This window comes from Oncorhynchus mykiss, chromosome 24, assembly GCF_013265735.2.
Source record: "Oncorhynchus mykiss isolate Arlee chromosome 24, USDA_OmykA_1.1, whole genome shotgun sequence".
Taxonomy (NCBI): Eukaryota; Metazoa; Chordata; class Actinopteri; order Salmoniformes; family Salmonidae; genus Oncorhynchus; species Oncorhynchus mykiss.
Genome location: NC_048588.1, coordinates 13,897,921 through 13,915,149, shown reverse-complemented (window position 1 = coordinate 13,915,149; position 17,229 = coordinate 13,897,921). Strand labels below are relative to the sequence as shown.

The 17,229-nt window shown below is 41.5% G+C and overlaps 2 protein-coding genes across 2 annotated transcripts; both read left to right on the top strand.

Annotated features, from left to right (window-relative positions):
• The first annotated feature begins 872 nt into the window (after positions 1-872).
• LOC110503335 (olfactory receptor 11A1-like) lies at positions 873-1,793 on the top strand. The gene has a single exon (XM_021581701.2). The coding sequence runs from the start codon at positions 873-875 to the stop codon at positions 1,791-1,793; it is 921 nt and encodes a 306-aa protein (XP_021437376.2).
• A 9,397-nt stretch (positions 1,794-11,190) lies between these two features.
• On the top strand, positions 11,191-12,111 carry LOC118943997 (olfactory receptor 11A1-like). Its single transcript, XM_036961074.1, has one exon. It carries the CDS (start codon positions 11,191-11,193, stop codon positions 12,109-12,111), a length of 921 nt encoding a protein of 306 aa, XP_036816969.1.
• The last annotated feature ends 5,118 nt before the right edge of the window (positions 12,112-17,229 follow it).

Below are 17,229 nucleotides of genomic sequence, written 5' to 3'. Positions count from 1 at the left end.
TAGTCATAGACTGTTTTCTCTGCTACCGCACGGCAAGTGGTACCGGAGCGCCAAGTCCAGGTCCAAAAGGCTTCTTCACTGCTTCTTCCCCCAAGCCTTAATACTCCTGTACAGCTTTTCAAATGGCTACCCAGACCCCTCTTTTACGCTGCTGCTACTCTGTTTATTATCTATGCATAGTCAATGTAACTCTACCTACATGTACATTTTACCTCAATTACCTCGACTAATCGGTCCCCCCGCAAATTGACTCTATACCAGCTAGACATGCCCTGTTTAATATACTATTCTCTATGAATTGTTGTATTTCTATAGAATTTAAGAAAGGATTTGAAGCCCTTAGCAGGCCTGTGTTACAAAATTGTATCTGTTTTTCTCAATATGGTTTCCTTGACTCTGAAAAGATCAAATTTTCCCCAGGTATTGGTGCTTATTTGCATATCACACCATATCACACCATGACACGATTTTTCCCCCCACAAGTATAATAATCAAGTGAGGAGCTGAGTTTAAGCAGTTCAACATGGATTAGAAATGGTCGGTATAAATGTAGGACTTGGCATACTTTAGATGTAATCAATTTATTTAGCATTTTAATGTAATAAGTAATACGAGTGCAAGATACAAAGTATAATATTGTTTGATTTAGGCTATGAATTATGTTATCAGGAGAATGAAAAAGCATCTATATTGGTTAGTATAGATGTGGGAAAATTTATCACAGTAAGAAGAACAGGTCAATGAATGTTCCATTTAGGTTGTCTGGTCCTTGTGATTTCATTGTTTCAATTTATATTTAAGCTACAGTACTATATAGGATTATCTACTCTTCATCTAAATTTGACAGCACACCTTTACCATCTACCAGGACCATGGAAAACTCTACTCCCTTTAAGTTCTTTAGGCTTGCTGCATACGGTGATATCGGACAAATGAAGTATTGCTACTTTGCTGTAGTAACTGTTTTATATTTTGTCATCATTCTTGCCAATGCTTTACTTATTGGAGTTATCTGCATTGAAAGAAGCCTTCATGAACCCATGTATCTGTTTCTATGTGCTTTGTTTGTTAATCAGTTATATGGGAGCACTGGTTTGTTTCCTGCTCTCATGTTTTACTTGCTGTCTGACACACATGATATTTCCCTTCTTTATTGTTATCTCCAGATTTATGTGTTGTACACATATGCTATAACAGAATTTAGTAATTTATCAGTTATGTCATATGACAGGTACATTTGTATTTGTTATCCTCTACAGTATAACAATATTATGACACCTAAAATAGTTTTTGGCTTAATTCTACTGTCCTGGTTGTATTCTTTTTTCCTCAATGCCATCGTTATCTCCCTGAGTTTGCGACTGCAATTTTGTGGTAACATTCTAGACAGAGTGTATTGTGACAACTACTCAGTCGTCAAGCTTGCCTGTTCAAATACTATGCTGAATAACATATGGGGTCTTGTTTGCACTGTGCTTTCTTTTTCTTGTACTATATGTCCTACCATATACTCATATGTAAAAATTCTACAAATTTGTTTAAAGTCTTCTAAAGAGACGAAACAGAAAGCATTTAACACCTGTATGCCACATATAGCCTCTTTGCTGAACTTCTCCTCTGGCTGCTTATTTGTGATTCTACAAGGCAGATATGATACTGCACATCTTCCACCTATACTTCGCACAATTTTATTAGTTTATTTTCTAATATGTCCACCACTTTTCAATCCTATTATGTATGGCATTAGGATGGCTAAAATCAGGCAGGCTTGTAAAAAGGTATTGAGGCTTTGACCTAAAACATAATCTGATTGTTATTTTTTTGGTAATAATTAATTGTGTGTTGCTGCTTCTTTTTGCTTCCCTAGACTGTACAAATACATTGTATATTTGGCAAAATGATTTAAGAAATTGTATCTTTTATCATTTATTTTAACCTAGAGTGTTTTCATTTTAGGTATCTGATATTTTATAATGAACCAATTAAATAAGGTGACCCCCAAGCCTCTGTTTTAAAACGTTTCTGGTTTTCTACATTTTTCAATATTAGGGCGAAAAATTATTTTCTGCTGGCAGATGTTTGGATTTGTTAATAAATAGACTGAGTGAATAGAATAAAATGAGTTGCTACTTGCTCGTCAAAAACTCAACATATAGTGCCAATGGTGAATGTTTATCAAATCAACTCACATTTGATTTGTCACATACACGTGTTTATCAGATGTTATTGCGGGTGTAGTGAAATGCTTGTGCTTCTAGTTCCGGCAGTGCAGCAATATCTAACAAGTAACATCTAACAATTTCACAACTAATGCCTAATACACTGGAATTAAGAATATATAAATATATGGACAAGCAATGTCAGAGCGGCATAGACTGAGATACAGTAGATAGTACAGAATACAGTATACACATCTGAGATGAGTAATGCAAGATATCAAATCAAATCAAATCAAATTTTATTTGTCACATACACATGGTTAGCAGATGTTAATGCGAGTGTAGCGAAATGCTTGTGCTTCTAGTTCCGACAATGCAGTAATAACCAACAAGTAATCTAACTAACAATTCCAAAACTACTGTCTTGTACACAGTGTAAGGGGATAAAGAATATGTACATAAGGATATATGAATGAGTGATGGTACAGAGCAGCATAGGCAAGATACAGTAGTATGTATTAGTAGTAGTGGTATCGAGTACAGTATATACATATGAGATGAGTATGTAAACAAAGTGGCATAGTTAAAGTGGCTAGTGATACATGTATTACATAAGGATACAGTCGATGATATAGAGCACAGTATATACGTATGCATATGAGATGAATAATGTAGGGTAAGTAACATTATATAAGGTAGCATTGTTTAAAGTGGCTAGTGATATATTTACATCATTTCCCATCAATTCCCATTATTAAAGTGGCTGGAGTTGAGTCAGTGTCAGTGTGTTGGCAGCAGCCACTCAATGTTAGTGGTGGCTGTTTAACAGTCTGATGGCCTTGAGATAGAATCTGTTTTTCAGTCTCTCGGTCCCAGCTTTGATGCACCTGTACTGACCTCGCCTTCTGGATGATAGCGGGGTGAACAGGCAGTGGCTCGGGTGGTTGATGTCCTTGATGATCTTTATGGCCTTCCTGTGACATCGGGTGGTGTAGGTGTCCTGGAGGGCAGGTAGTTTGCCCCCGGTGATGCGTTGTGCAGACCTCACTACCCTCTGGAGAGCCTTACGGTTGAGGGCGGAGCAGTTGCCATACCAGGCGGTGATACAGCCCTCCAGGATGCTCTCGATTGTGCATCTGTAGAAGTTTGTGAGTGCTTTTGGTGACAAGCCAAATTTCTTCAGCCTCCTGAGGTTGAAGAGGCGCTGCTGCGCCTTCTTCACAATGCTGTCTGTGTGAGTGGACCAATTCAGTTTGTCTGTGATGTGTATGCCGAGGAACTTAAAACTTGCTACCCTCTCCACTACTGTTCCATCGATGTGGATAGGGGGGTGTTCCCTCTGCTGTTTCCTGAAGTCCACAATCATCTCCTTAGTTTTGTTGACGTTGAGTGTGAGGTTATTTTCCTGACACCACACTCCGAGGGCCCTCACCTCCTCCCTGTAGGCCGTCTCGTCGTTGTTGGTAATCAAGCCTACCACTGTTGTGTCGTCCGCAAACTTGATGATTGAGTTGGAGGCGTGCGTGGCCACGCAGTCGTGGGTGAACAGGGAGTACAGGAGAGGGCTCAGAACGCACCCTTGTGGGGCCCCAGTGTTGAGGATCAGCGGGGTGGAGATGTTGTTGCCTACCCTCACCACCTGGGGGCGGCCCGTCAGGAAGTCCAGTACCCAGTTGCACAGGGCCTGGTCGAGACCCAGGGTCTCTAGCTTGATGACGAGCTTGGAGGGTACTATGGTGTTGAATGCCGAGCTTTAGTCGATGAACAGCATTCTCACATAGGTATTCCTCTTGTCCAGATGGGTCAGGGCAGTGTGCAGTGTGGTTGAGATTGCATCGTCTGTGGACCTATTTGGGCGGTAAGCAAATTGGAGTGGGTCTAGGGTGTCGGGTAGGGTGGAGGTGATATGGTCCTTGACTAGTCTCTCAAAGCACTTCATGATGACGGAAGTGAGTACTACGGGTGGTAGTCGTTTAGCTCAGTTACCTTAGCTTTCTTGGGAACAGGAACAATGGTGGCCCTCTTGAAGCATGTGGGAACAGCAGACTGGTAAAGGGATTGATGGAATATGTCCGTAAACACACCGGCCAGCTGGTCTGCGCATGCTCTGAGGGCGCGGCTGGGGATGCCGTCTGGGCCTGCAGCCTTGCGAGGGTTAACACGTTTAAATGTCTTACTCACCTCGGCTGCAGTGAAGGAGAGTCCGCATGTTTTCGTTGCAGGCCGTGTCAGTAGCACTGTATTGTCCTCAAAGCGGGCAAAAAAGTTATTTAGTCTGCCTGGGAGCAGGACATCCTGGTCCGTGACTGGGCTGGATTTCTTCTTGTAATTCGTGATTGACTGTAGACCCTGCCACATGCCTCTTGTGTCTGAGCCGTTGAATTGAGATTCTACTTTGTCTCTGTACTGACGCTTAGCTTGTTTGATAGCCTTGCGGAGGGAATAGCTGCACTGTTTGTATTAGGTCATGTTACCAGTCACCTTGCCCTGATTAAAAGCAGTGGTTCGTGCTTTCAGTTTCACGCGAATGCTGCCATCAATCCACGGTTTCTGGTTAGGGAATGTTTTAATCGTTGCTATGGGAACGACATCTTCAACGCACGTTCTAATGAACTCGCACACCGAATCAGCGTATTCGTCAATATTGTTATCTGACGCAATATGAAACATGTCCCAGTCCACGTGATGGAAGCAGTCTTGGAGTGTGGAGTCAGCTTGGTCGGACCAGCGTTGGACAGACCTCAGCGTGGGAGCCTCTTGTTTTAGTTTCTGTCTGTAGGCAGGGATCAACAAAATGGAGTCGTGGTCAGCTTTTCCGAAAGGAGGGCGGGGCAGGGCCTTATATGCGTCTCGGAAGTTAGAGTAACAATGATCCAAGGTTTTTCCACCCCTGGTTGCGCAATCGATATGCGGATAAAATTTAGGGAGTCTTGTTTTCAGATTAGTTTCAAAAACTGTTTTATATCATAATCTAACAATTATATACATATTCTAGATTCTGGGCCTGAGAAATAGGCAGTTTCATTTGGGTATGTTTTTTTATCCAAACATCAAAATACTGCCCCCTACACTCAGCAGGTTAATGCAGGGAAACTTAAATCTGTTTTACCAAATCTCTACCAGCATGTTAAGTGTGCAAACACAGGGAAAAAAAACTCTAGACCACCTTTACTTCTCACACAGAGACATGTATAAAGCTCTCCCTCACCCTCCATTTGACAAATCTGACCATAATTATATCCTCCTGATTCCTGCTTACAAGCAAAAATTAAAGCAGGAAGCACCAGTGACTCGGTCAATAAAAAAAATGGTCAGATGAAACAGATGCTAAGCTACAGGACAATTTTGCTAGCAGAGACTATATGTTCCGGGATTCTTCCGATGGCATTGAGGAGTACACCACATCAGTCACTGGCTTCGTCAATAAATGCATCGATGACGTTGTCCCCACAGTGTTTGTACGTACATACCCCAACCAGAAGCCATGGATTACAGGCAACATCCGCACTGAGCTAAAGGGTAGAGCGGCAGCTTTCAAGGAGCGGGACTCTAACCCAGAAGCTTATAAGAAATCCCGCTATGCCCTCAGACGAACCATCAAACAGGCAAAGCGTCAATACAAGATTGAATCGTACTGTGCTGACTCTGACTTTCGTCGGATGTGGCAGGGCTTGCAAACTATTACAGACTACAAAGGGAAGCACAGCCGAGAGCTACCCAGTGACACGAGCCTTGAAAATAAAAGAGAGCCGCACACTCTAGGAGCTCAGATGCAAAAGTGTAATTACCAACGTTTCGACAGCCAAGCTGTCTTCATCAGGATATAATCACAAACACTGCAGGATGACTCGTTTATGTAGTGTCAAAAGACACAGGAGTCTGTAATCATAGCCAAGAGTGGCCTAATGTCATTGATTAATTATCAAATATTAAAATGTCATACAAAGAACAGCATACAAACAACAAATGGATAGCATACGATCATAGATTAATTTGACTACACAAGCTTACAAACAATTACAATGGCAAAGTCACAATAATCACAAGAATGGCTTCAGATCAAAGTCTACGTTGAGACCGAAGGGCGCAAGGGTCTTTAAGTTAAAGATCCAGGCAGCCTCTCGTTTTAACAATAAATTATCAAGGTCACCCCTCTCCTAGGGAGGGTGACATGTTCGATGCCAATATAACGCAGAGACAAAATCGAGTGGCCTGCCTCCAAGAAGTGGGCCGCAACTGGATAAGTAAAGTTTTTACACCTAATGGTGCTACGATGCTCTGAGATACGTACTTTTAATTCGCGCTTTGTTTTACCTACATAATTTTTACCACAAGGACAAGTTATAAGATAAATAACTGCCTTAGTGGAGCACGTAATAACACCTTTTATTGGGATCGATTTCCCTGTTTGTGGGTGTTTGACGGATCTACATTTATAAGTGCCATTGCATTGAGCACAGCCATTACATTTGTAATTCCCATCCAGTAGGGGCGCAAATAGACGTTGTTCAGGAATATCTTGGGGTAGTAAATCAGAGTGTACCAATTGGTCTCTGAGATTTCTGCCCCGCGAGAATACGACCAAGGGAAGGTCCAAAAACACATTACCGAGACTATCATCGGATTTTAGGATGTGCCAATGTTTGTGAACAATTCCCTTAATTTGTTCAGAGCACTTTGAATAGCGGGTAGTTAGAACACAAGAATGCGTCTTTTTGCGAGACTGACCTTGAAAAAGGTCATGTCTCGTTTTGTTTTGAATTTTCTCAATGGCAATATTAATCTGATCATTCTTGTAGCCCCTCTCCTTGAACTTTCTTTGCGTCTCAGCCATATTTCTGTGGAAATCTGATTGTTTTTTGCAAATTCTTTTGATTTGACAGAATTGGATGTAGGGCAAACAATTTTTCAAGGGAAGTGGGTGACAACTATCAGCCCTCAACAAACTGTCACGATCAGTAGGCTTCCTGTAAAGATCAGTGTATAGAACATTATCTTCACACAAGATCAGAAGATCAAGAAAACTGATTTGACATTTGTCAGATTGCATAGTAAATCTCAAATGATCCGAACAGGAGTTAAGAAAAGCATGGAACGCCTGGAGCTGTTTTGCATCACCCTCCATAGAACAAAAATATCATCAATATACCGTTTCCAAATAATGTGAGGCAAGAAAACATTTTTGAGAGGATTGAAAATAGACTGTAATCTACATACAAATGAGCATAGTTAGGATCCATGGGGGATCCCATAGCAGTACCTTTCGTCTGAATAAAGAAATCATTTAGAAACATTAAATAGTTATGTGTGAGTAATATTTCAGCCACTGTTCATTAGGGTCACGTTGCAGAAAAAAATGTTCCATAGCTTCAATACCGCCCTCGTGTGGAATATTTGTGTATAACGATTCAACATCAAAAGTAACTAACAAGGTATTCTCAGGGAGAGGATCAAGAGATTCAATGATAGAGATCATACTGCTGGTGTCCTTTACAAAGGAGGGGAGCTGTTCTGCGAGTGGTCTAATAAAAAAGTCAACAAAAGTAAATAGAGGGGCCGTTACTGCGTCAATGCCCGCTACAATAGGGCGCCCTGGAGGTTGTGTAACATTCTTGTGTAATTTCGGCAAAGTTATAGAAAGTGGCAATTTTAGTGTTGAATAGCCAAAAAATCATGTTCTTTTTTGGTTAATCTGACCAGAACTTAAATACCCATCTAGGACAGTAAAGATAGTATTCTGAAATTGGGAAGTGGGGTCACTTCTGAGTTTCTTGTATAAGGTGTTGTCTAGCAGCTGTCTATGACACTCATGTACATAAACTGTCCTATCCATGAGTACAACTGACCCACCCTTATCAGCAGGACGAATAAGGACTGACGTATCGGATTGTAAATCAAGCAAAGCTTGTTTTTCATCCTTAGGTAAATTATGGAAAGATTTGGACCCCTGTTTATTCTTAAGGAGATGTCCAACATAATTTTCCACAAGCCTGCAATATGTCTCGATAGAGTGATTGCGATTGGCTGGAGGTATAAAATAACTCTTGCTTCTAAAAGGAGTCGGAGTATGTGCAGGAGAGCAACCTACTGGTTCAATAGAAGTGTCAGAATTAGGGGAGCTAAAGTATTCCCTTAAACGGATATTTCTAAAAAACTTAACATCAAAATCATTGCACTGGGTTGTAGGCACAAAAGATAACCCTTTATTAAGCAAAGAGACATGGGCAGGGCTCAATATCTTGCTTGATAAATTAAAGACACTCAGTCCCGTGAGTTCTGGGACTGTGTGAACGGTCTCCTCTGCCTCTGATAGTCGTTTCTTCTTAGCCCGTCGGGTGCAGCATCTCGTCGATGCGTGTGCCAGAGGCCACTTCCGCCTTTCCGTCCGTCCAGTCTCTCGTTGAATAAAAAACTACCACTGGAAGCCGATGAGGCGCTGGTTGTGGAGTGTTGATCAGACAAGGGTGGATCGAAGTAAGCGGAATCCCTCCTGCGTCTGTCACGGAGAGGGGGAGCAGGACCTCTTTTGTCAGGGTTTCTCCAGAAGTAGACTTTACCATCGGCGTTGTCTTTTTTGTCTTGGTTGAATTTCTTGATTTTAAGTTCCTTTATTTCTGTAGGCAACTTGTCCTGGAGCGCTGTGCCACGAGCCTACCAGACCAGCAAAATTACTTCTATGCTCGCTTTGAGGCAAGTAGCACTGAAACATAAATGAGAGCATCCGCTCTTCTGGACGACTGTTTGATCATGTTCTACACAGCAGATGTGAGTAAGACCTTTAAACAGGTCCACATTCACAGGGCAGTAGGGCCAGATGAATTACCAGGACGTGTACTCTGAGCATGCGCTGACCAACTGGCAAGTGTCTACACTGACATTTTCAACCTCCCTGTCTGAGTCTGTAATACCAACATGTCTCAAGCAGACCACCATAGTCCCTGTGCAAAAGAACACTAAGCTAACCTGCCTAAATGACTACGGACCTGTAGTACTCATGTCTGTAGCCATGAAATGCTTTGAAAGGCTGGTCATGCCTCACAACAACACCATTATCCCAGAAACCCTAGACCCACTCCTATTTTTATACCACCCTAGCAGATACACAGATGATATAATCTCTATTGCACTCCACACTGCCCTTTCACATCTGGACAAAAACAACACCTATGTAAGAATGCTGTTCATTGACTACAGCTCAACGTTCAACACCATAGTGCCCTCAAAGCTCATCACTAAGCTAAGGACTATGGGACTAAACACTTCCCTCTGCAACTGGATCTTCCTGACGGACCGCCCCCAGGTGTTAAGGGTAGGTAACAACACATCCGCCACTCTGATCCTCAACACGGGGAACCCTCAGGGGTGCTTGCTCAGTCACTTCCTGTACTCCCTGTTCACTCATGACTGCACAGTCAGGAATGACTCCAACACCGTCATCAAGTCTGCGGATGACGGTAGTAGGCCTGATCACCGACAACGATGAAGCAGCCTATAGGTAGGAGGTCAGAGACCTTGCCGTGTGGTGCCAGGACAACAACCTCTCCCTCAACGTGATCAAGACAAAGGAGATGATGATTGTGGACTACAAGAAAAGGAGGACCGAACATGCCCCCATTCTCATCGACAGGGATGTAGTGGAGAAGGTTGAGAGCTTCAAGTACCTTGGTGTCCACATCACCAATAAGTAACATGGTCCTAGCACACCAAGACACCCGTGACGAGGGCACGACAAAACCTATTCCCCCTCAGGAGACTGAAAAGATTTGGCATGTGTCCTCAGATCCTCAAAAGGATCTACAACTGCACCATTGAGAGCATCCTGACTGGTTACATCACTGCCTGTTATGGCAAGTGCTTGGCCTCCGACCGCAAAGCACTACAAAGGGTAGTGCGTATGGCCCAGTACATCACTTGGGCCAAGCTTCCTGCCATCAAGGACCTCTATACCAGGCGATGTCAGAGGAAGTCCCTAAAAATTGTCAAAGACTCCAGCCACCCTAGTCATAGACTGTTCTCTCTGCCTCCGACCGCAAGGCACTACAAAGGGTAGTGTGTACGGCCCAGTACATCACTTGGGCAAAGCTTCCTGCCATCGAGGACCTCTATACCAGGCGGTGTCAGAGGAAGGCCTAAAAATTGTCAAAGACTCCAGCCACCCTAGTCATAGACTGTTTTCTCTGCTACCGCACGGCAAGTGGTACCGGAGCGCCAAGTCCAGGTCCAAAAGGCTTCTTCACTGCTTCTTCCCCCAAGCCTTAATACTCCTGTACAGCTTTTCAAATGGCTACCCAGACCCCTCTTTTACGCTGCTGCTACTCTGTTTATTATCTATGCATAGTCAATGTAACTCTACCTACATGTACATTTTACCTCAATTACCTCGACTAATCGGTCCCCCCGCAAATTGACTCTATACCAGCTAGACATGCCCTGTTTAATATACTATTCTCTATGAATTGTTGTATTTCTATAGAATTTAAGAAAGGATTTGAACCCCTTGGAATGCCAGTGTTTCAAAATTGTATCTGTTTTTCTCAATATGGTTTCCTTGACTCTGAAAATATCAAATTTTCCCCAGGTATTGGTGCTTATTTGCATATCACACCACATCACACCATGACACGCTTTTTTCCCCCCACAAGTATAATAATCAAGTGAGGAGCAGAGTTTAAGCAGTTCAACATGGATTAGAAATGGTCGGTATAAATTTAGGACTTGGCATACTTTAGATGTAATCAATTTATTTAGCATTTTAATGTAATAAGTAATACGAGTGCAAGATACAACGTATAATATTGTTTGATTTAGGCTATGAATTATGTTATCAGGAGAATGAAAAAGCATCTATATTGGTGAGTATAGATGTGGGAAAATCTATCACAGTAAGAAGAACAGGTCAATGAATGTTCCATTTAGGTTGTCTGGTCCTTGTGATTTCATTGTTTCAATTTATATTTAAGCTACAGTACTATATAGGATTATCTACTCTTCATCTACATTTGACAGCACACCTTTACCATCTACCAGGACCATGGAAAACTCTACTCACTTTAAGTTCTTTAGGCTTGCTGCATACGGTGATATTGGACAAATGAAGTATTGCTACTTTGCTGTAGTAACTGTTTTATATTTTGTCATCATTCTTGCCAATGCTTTACTTATTGGAGTTATCTGCATTGAAAGAAGCCTTCATGAACCCATGTATCTGTTTCTATGTGCTTTGTTTGTTAATCAGTTGTATGGGAGCACTGGTTTGTTTCCTGCTCTCATGTTTTACTTGCTGTCTGACACACATGATATTTCCATTCTTTATTGTTATCTCCAGATTTATGTGTTGTACACATACGGTTTAACGGAATTTTGTCATTTATCAGTTATGTCATATGACAGGTACATTTGTATTTGTTATCCTCTACAGTATAACAATATTATGACACCTAAAATAGTTTTTGGCTTAATTCTACTGTCCTGGTTGTATTCTTTTTTCCTCAATGCCATCGTTATCTCCCTGAGTTTGCGACTGCAATTTTGTGGTAACATTCTAGACAGACTGTATTGTGACAACTACTCAGTCGTCAAGCTTGCCTGTTCAAATACTACGCTGAATGACATATGGGGTCTTGTTGGCACTGTGCTTTCTATTTCTTGTACTATATGTCCTACCATATACTCATATGTAAAAATTCTACAAATTTGTTTAAAGTCTTCTAAAGAGACGAAACAGAAAGCATTTAATACCTGTATGCCACATATAGCCTCTTTGCTGAACTTCTCCTCTGGCTGCTTATTTGTGATTCTGCAAGGCAGATATGATACTGCACATCTTCCACCTATACTTCGCTCTATTTTATTCGTTTATTTTCTAATATGTCCACCACTTTTCAATCCTATTATGTATGGCATTAGGATGGCTAAAATCAGGCAGGCTTGTAAAAAGGTTTTGAGGCTTTGACCTAAAACATAATCTGATTGTTATTTTTTTGGTAATAATTAATTGTGTGTTGCTGCTTCTTTTTGCTTCCCTAGACTGTACAAATACATTGTATTTTTAGCTAAATTATTTAAGAAATCATATATTTTATAATTTATTTTAACCTAGAGTGTTTAGGTATCTGATATTTTATAATTAACCAATTCATTAAGGTGACCCCCAAGCCTCTGTTTTAAAACGTTTCTGGTTTTCTACATTTTTCAATATTAGGGCGAAAATGTATTTTCTGCTGGAAGATGTTTGGGTTTGTTAATAAATGGACTGAGTGAATAGAATAAAATGACTTGCTACTTGCTCGTCAACTCAACATATAGTGCCAATGGTGAATGTTTATCAAATCAACTCAAATTTGATTTGTCACATACACGTGTTTATCAGATGTTATTGCGGGTGTAGTGAAATGCTTGTGCTTCTAGTTCCGGCAGTGCAGCAATATCTAACAAGTAACATCTAACAATTTCACAACAAATGCCTAATACACACAAATGTAAGTAAAGTACTAGAATTAAGAATATATAAATATATGGACAAGCAATGTCAGAGCGGCATAGACTGAGATACAGTAGATAGTACAGAATACAGTATACACATCTGAGATGAGTAATGCAAGATATGTAAACATTATTAAAGTGACTAGTGTTCCGTTTATTAAAGTGGCCAATGATTTCAAGTCTGTGTATGTAGGCTGCAGCCTCTCTGTGCTAGTGACGGCTATTTAACTGTCTGATGTCCTTGAGATAGAATCTGTTTTTCAGTCTCTCGGTCCCAGCTTTGAAGCACCTGTACCGACTTTGCCTTCTGGATGATAGCTGGGTGAACAGGCAGTGGCTTGGGTGGTTGTTGTCCTTGATGATCTTTTTGGCATTCATGTGACATTGGGTGCTGTAGGTGTCCTGGAGGGCAGATAGTTTGCCCCCAGTTATACATTGTGCAGACCGCACCACCCTCTGTAGAGCCCTGCGGTTGTGGGCAGTGCAGTTCCCGAACCAGGCGGTGATGCAGGCCGACAGGATGCTCTTAATTGTGCATCTATAAAGGTTTGTGAGGGTTTTAGGTGACAGGCCAAATTTCTTCAGCCTCCTGAGGTTGCGCCTTCTTCGCCAAACTGTCTGTGTGGGTGGACCATTTCAGTTTGTCGGTGATGTGTACGCAGAGGAACTTAACATGTTCCACCTTCTCCACTGGTGTCCTGTCGATGTAGATCGGGGGGTGCTCCCTCTGCTGTTTCCTGAAGTCCACGACCATCTCCTTTGTTTTGTTGATGTTGAGTGAGAGATTATTTTCCTGACACCACCAATATATAATCGATAATATTTCACCCGGACTGTAGCTTCTTCAATAGGAGAGAGAGAGAAAATGTCTGCTCCAAGCTGTTGCGCATTCAAAATGCTGCTGGCACCCAGCCATCCAATGACGCGATGTGATCTTTCTCGCTCATTTTTCAAAATAAAAGCCTGAAACTATGTCTAAAGACTGTTCACAACATGTGGAACCCATAGGAAAATGAATCTGGTTGGTTGATATCTCTTTAAATGGAGCGAAGGCAGGCAATGGAACAGAGAGCTTTCAGGAAAAACAGCATGTCCGGTTTGGATTTTCCGCAGGTTTTCGCCTGCAATATCAGTTCTGTTAAACTCACAGACAATATTTTGACAGTTTTGGAAACTTTAGAGTGTTTTATATCCGAATCTAACAATTATATACATATTCTAGATTCTGGGCCTGAGAAATAGGCAGTTTCATTTGGGTATGTTTTTTTATCCAAACATCAAAATACTGCCCCCTACACTCAGCAGGTTAATGCAGGGAAACTTAAATCTGTTTTACCAAATCTCTACCAGCATATTAAGTGTGCAAACACAGGGAAAAAAACTCTAGACCACCTTTACTCCACACACAGAGACATGTATAAAGCTCTCCCTCACCCTCCATTTGGCAAATCTGACCATAATTATATCCTCCTGATTCCTGCTTACAAGCAAAAATTAAAGCAGGAAGCACCAGTGACTCGGTCAATAAAAAAAATTGTCAGATGAAACAGATGCTAAGCTACAGGACAATTTTGCTAGCAGAGACTATATGTTCCGGGATTCTTCCGATGGCATTGAGGAGTACACCACATCAGTCACTGGCTTCGTCAATAAATGCATCGATGACGTTGTCCCCACAGTGTTTGTACGTACATACCCCAACCAGAAGCCATGGATTACAGGCAACATCCGCACTGAGCTAGGGTAGAGCGGCAGCTTTCAAGGAGCGGGACTCTAACCCAGAAGCTTATAAGAAATCCCGCTATGCCCTCAGACGAACCATCAAACAGGCAAAGCGTCAATACAAGATTGAATCGTACTGTGCTGACTCTGACTTTCGTCGGATGTGGCAGGGCTTGCAAACTATTACAGACTACAAAGGGAAGCACAGCCAAGAGCTACCCAGTGACACGAGCCTTGAAAATAAAAGAGAGCCGCACACTCTAGGAGCTCAGATGCAAAAGTGTAATTACCAACGTTTCGACAGCCAAGCTGTCTTCATCAGGATATAATCACAAACACTGCAGGATGACTCGTTTATGTAGTGTCAAAAGACACAGGAGTCTGTAATCGTGGCCAAGAGTGGCCTAATGTCATTGGTTAATTATCAAATATTAAAATGTCATACAAAGAACAGCATACAAACAACAAATGGATAGCATACGATCATAGATTAATTTGACTACACAAGCTTACAAACAATTACAATGGCAAAGTCACAATAATCACAAGAATGGCTTCAGATCAAAGTCTACGTTGAGACCGAAGGGCGCAAGGGTCTTTAAGTTAAAGATCCAGGCAGCCTCTCGTTTTAACAATAAATTATCAAGGTCACCCCTCTCCTAGGGAGGGTGACATGTTCGATGCCAATATAACGCAGAGACAAAATCGAGTGGCCTGCCTCCAAGAAGTGGGCCGCAACTGGATAAGTAAAGTTTTTACACCTAATGGTGCTACGATGCTCTGAGATACGTACTTTTAATTCGCGCTTTGTTTTACCTACATCATTTTTACCACAAGGACAAGTTATGAGATAAATAACTGCCTTAGTGGAGCACGTAATAACACCTTTGATTGGGATCGATTTCCCTGTTTGTGGGTGTTTGACAGATCTACATTTATAAGTGCCATTGCATTGAGCACAGCCATTACATATGTAATTCCCATCCAGTAGGGGCGCAAATAGACGTTGTTCAGGAATATCTTGGGGTGGTAAATCAGAGTGTACCAATTGGTCTCTGAGATTTCTGCCCCCCGAGAATACGACCAAGGGAAGGTCCGAAAACACATTACCGAGACTATCATCGGATTTTAGGATGTGCCAATGTTTGTGAACAATTCCCTTAATTTGTTCAGAGCACTTTGAATAGCGGGTAGTTAGAACACAAGAATGCGTCTTTTTGCGAGACTGACCTTGAAAAAGGTCATGTCTCGTTTTGTTTTGAATTTTCTCAATGGCAATATTAATCTCATCATTCTTGTAGCCCCTCTCCTTGAACTTTCTTTGCGTCTCAGCCATATTTCTGTGGAAATCTGATTGTTTTTTGCAAATTCTTTTGATTCGACAGAATTGGCTGTAGGGCAAACAATTTTTCAAGGGAAGTGGGTGACAACTATCAGCCCTCAACAAACTGTCACGATCAGTAGGCTTCTTGTAAAGATCAGTGTATAGAACATTATCTTCACACAAGATCAGAAGATCAAGAAAACTGATTTGACATGTGTCAGATTGCATAGTAAATCTCAAATGATCCGAACAGGAGTTAAGAAAAGCATGGAATGCCTGGAGCTGTTTTGCATCACCCCTCCATAGAACAAAAATATCATCAATATACTGTTTCCAAATAATGTGAGGCAAGAAAACATTTTTGAGAGGATTGAAAATAGACTGTAATCCACATACAAATTAGCATAGTTAGGATCCATGGGGGATCCCATAAGCAGTACCTTTCGTCTGAATAAAGAAATCATTTAGAAACATGAAATAGTTATGCGTGAGTAATATTTCAGCCACTGTTCATTAGGGTCACGTTGCAGACACAAATGTTCCATAGCTTCAATACCGCCCTCGTGTGGAATATTTGTGTATAACGACTCAACATCAAAAGTAACTAACAAGGTATTCTCAGGGAGAGGATCAAGAGATTCAATGATAGAGATCATACTGCTGGTGTCCTTTACAAAGGAGGGGAGCTGTTCTGCGAGTGGTCTAATAAAAAAGTCAACAAAAGTATATAGAGGGGCCGTTACTGCATCAATGCCCGCTACAATAGGGCGCCCTGGAGGTTGTGTAACATTCTTGTGTAATTTTGGCAAAGTTATAGAAAGTGGCAATTTTAGGGTGTTGAATAGCCAAAAATTCATGTTCTTTTTTGGTTAATCTGACCAGAACTTAAATACCCATCTAGGACAGTAAAGATAGTATTCTGAAATTGGGAAGTGTGGTCACTTCTGAGTTTCTTGTATAAGCAGCTGTCTATGACACTCATGCACATAAACTGTCCTATCCATGAGTACAACCGACCCACCCTTATCAGCAGGACAAATAAGGACTGACGTATCGAATTGTAAATCAAGCAAAGCTTGTTTTTCATCCTTAGGTAAATTATGGAAAGATTTGGACCCCTGTTTATTCTTAAGGAGATGTCCAACATAATTTTCCACAAGTCTGCAATATGTCTCGATAGAGTGATTGCGATTGGCTGGATGTATAAAATTACTCTTGCTTCTAAAAGGAGTCGGAGTATGTGCAGGAGAGCAACCTACTGGTTCAATAGAAGTGTCAGAATTAGGGGAGCTAAAGTATTCCCTTAAACTGATATTTCAAAAAAACTTAAACATGTCTACCTTAACATCAAAAACATTGCACTGGGTTGTAGGCACAAAAGATAACCCTTTATTAAGCAAAGAGACATGGGCAGGGCTCAATATCTTGCTTGATAAATTAAAGACACTCAGTCCTGTGAGTTCAGGGACTGTGTGAACGGTCTCCTCTGCCTCTGATAGACGTTTCTTCTTACCCCGTCGGGTGCGGCATCTTGTCGATGCG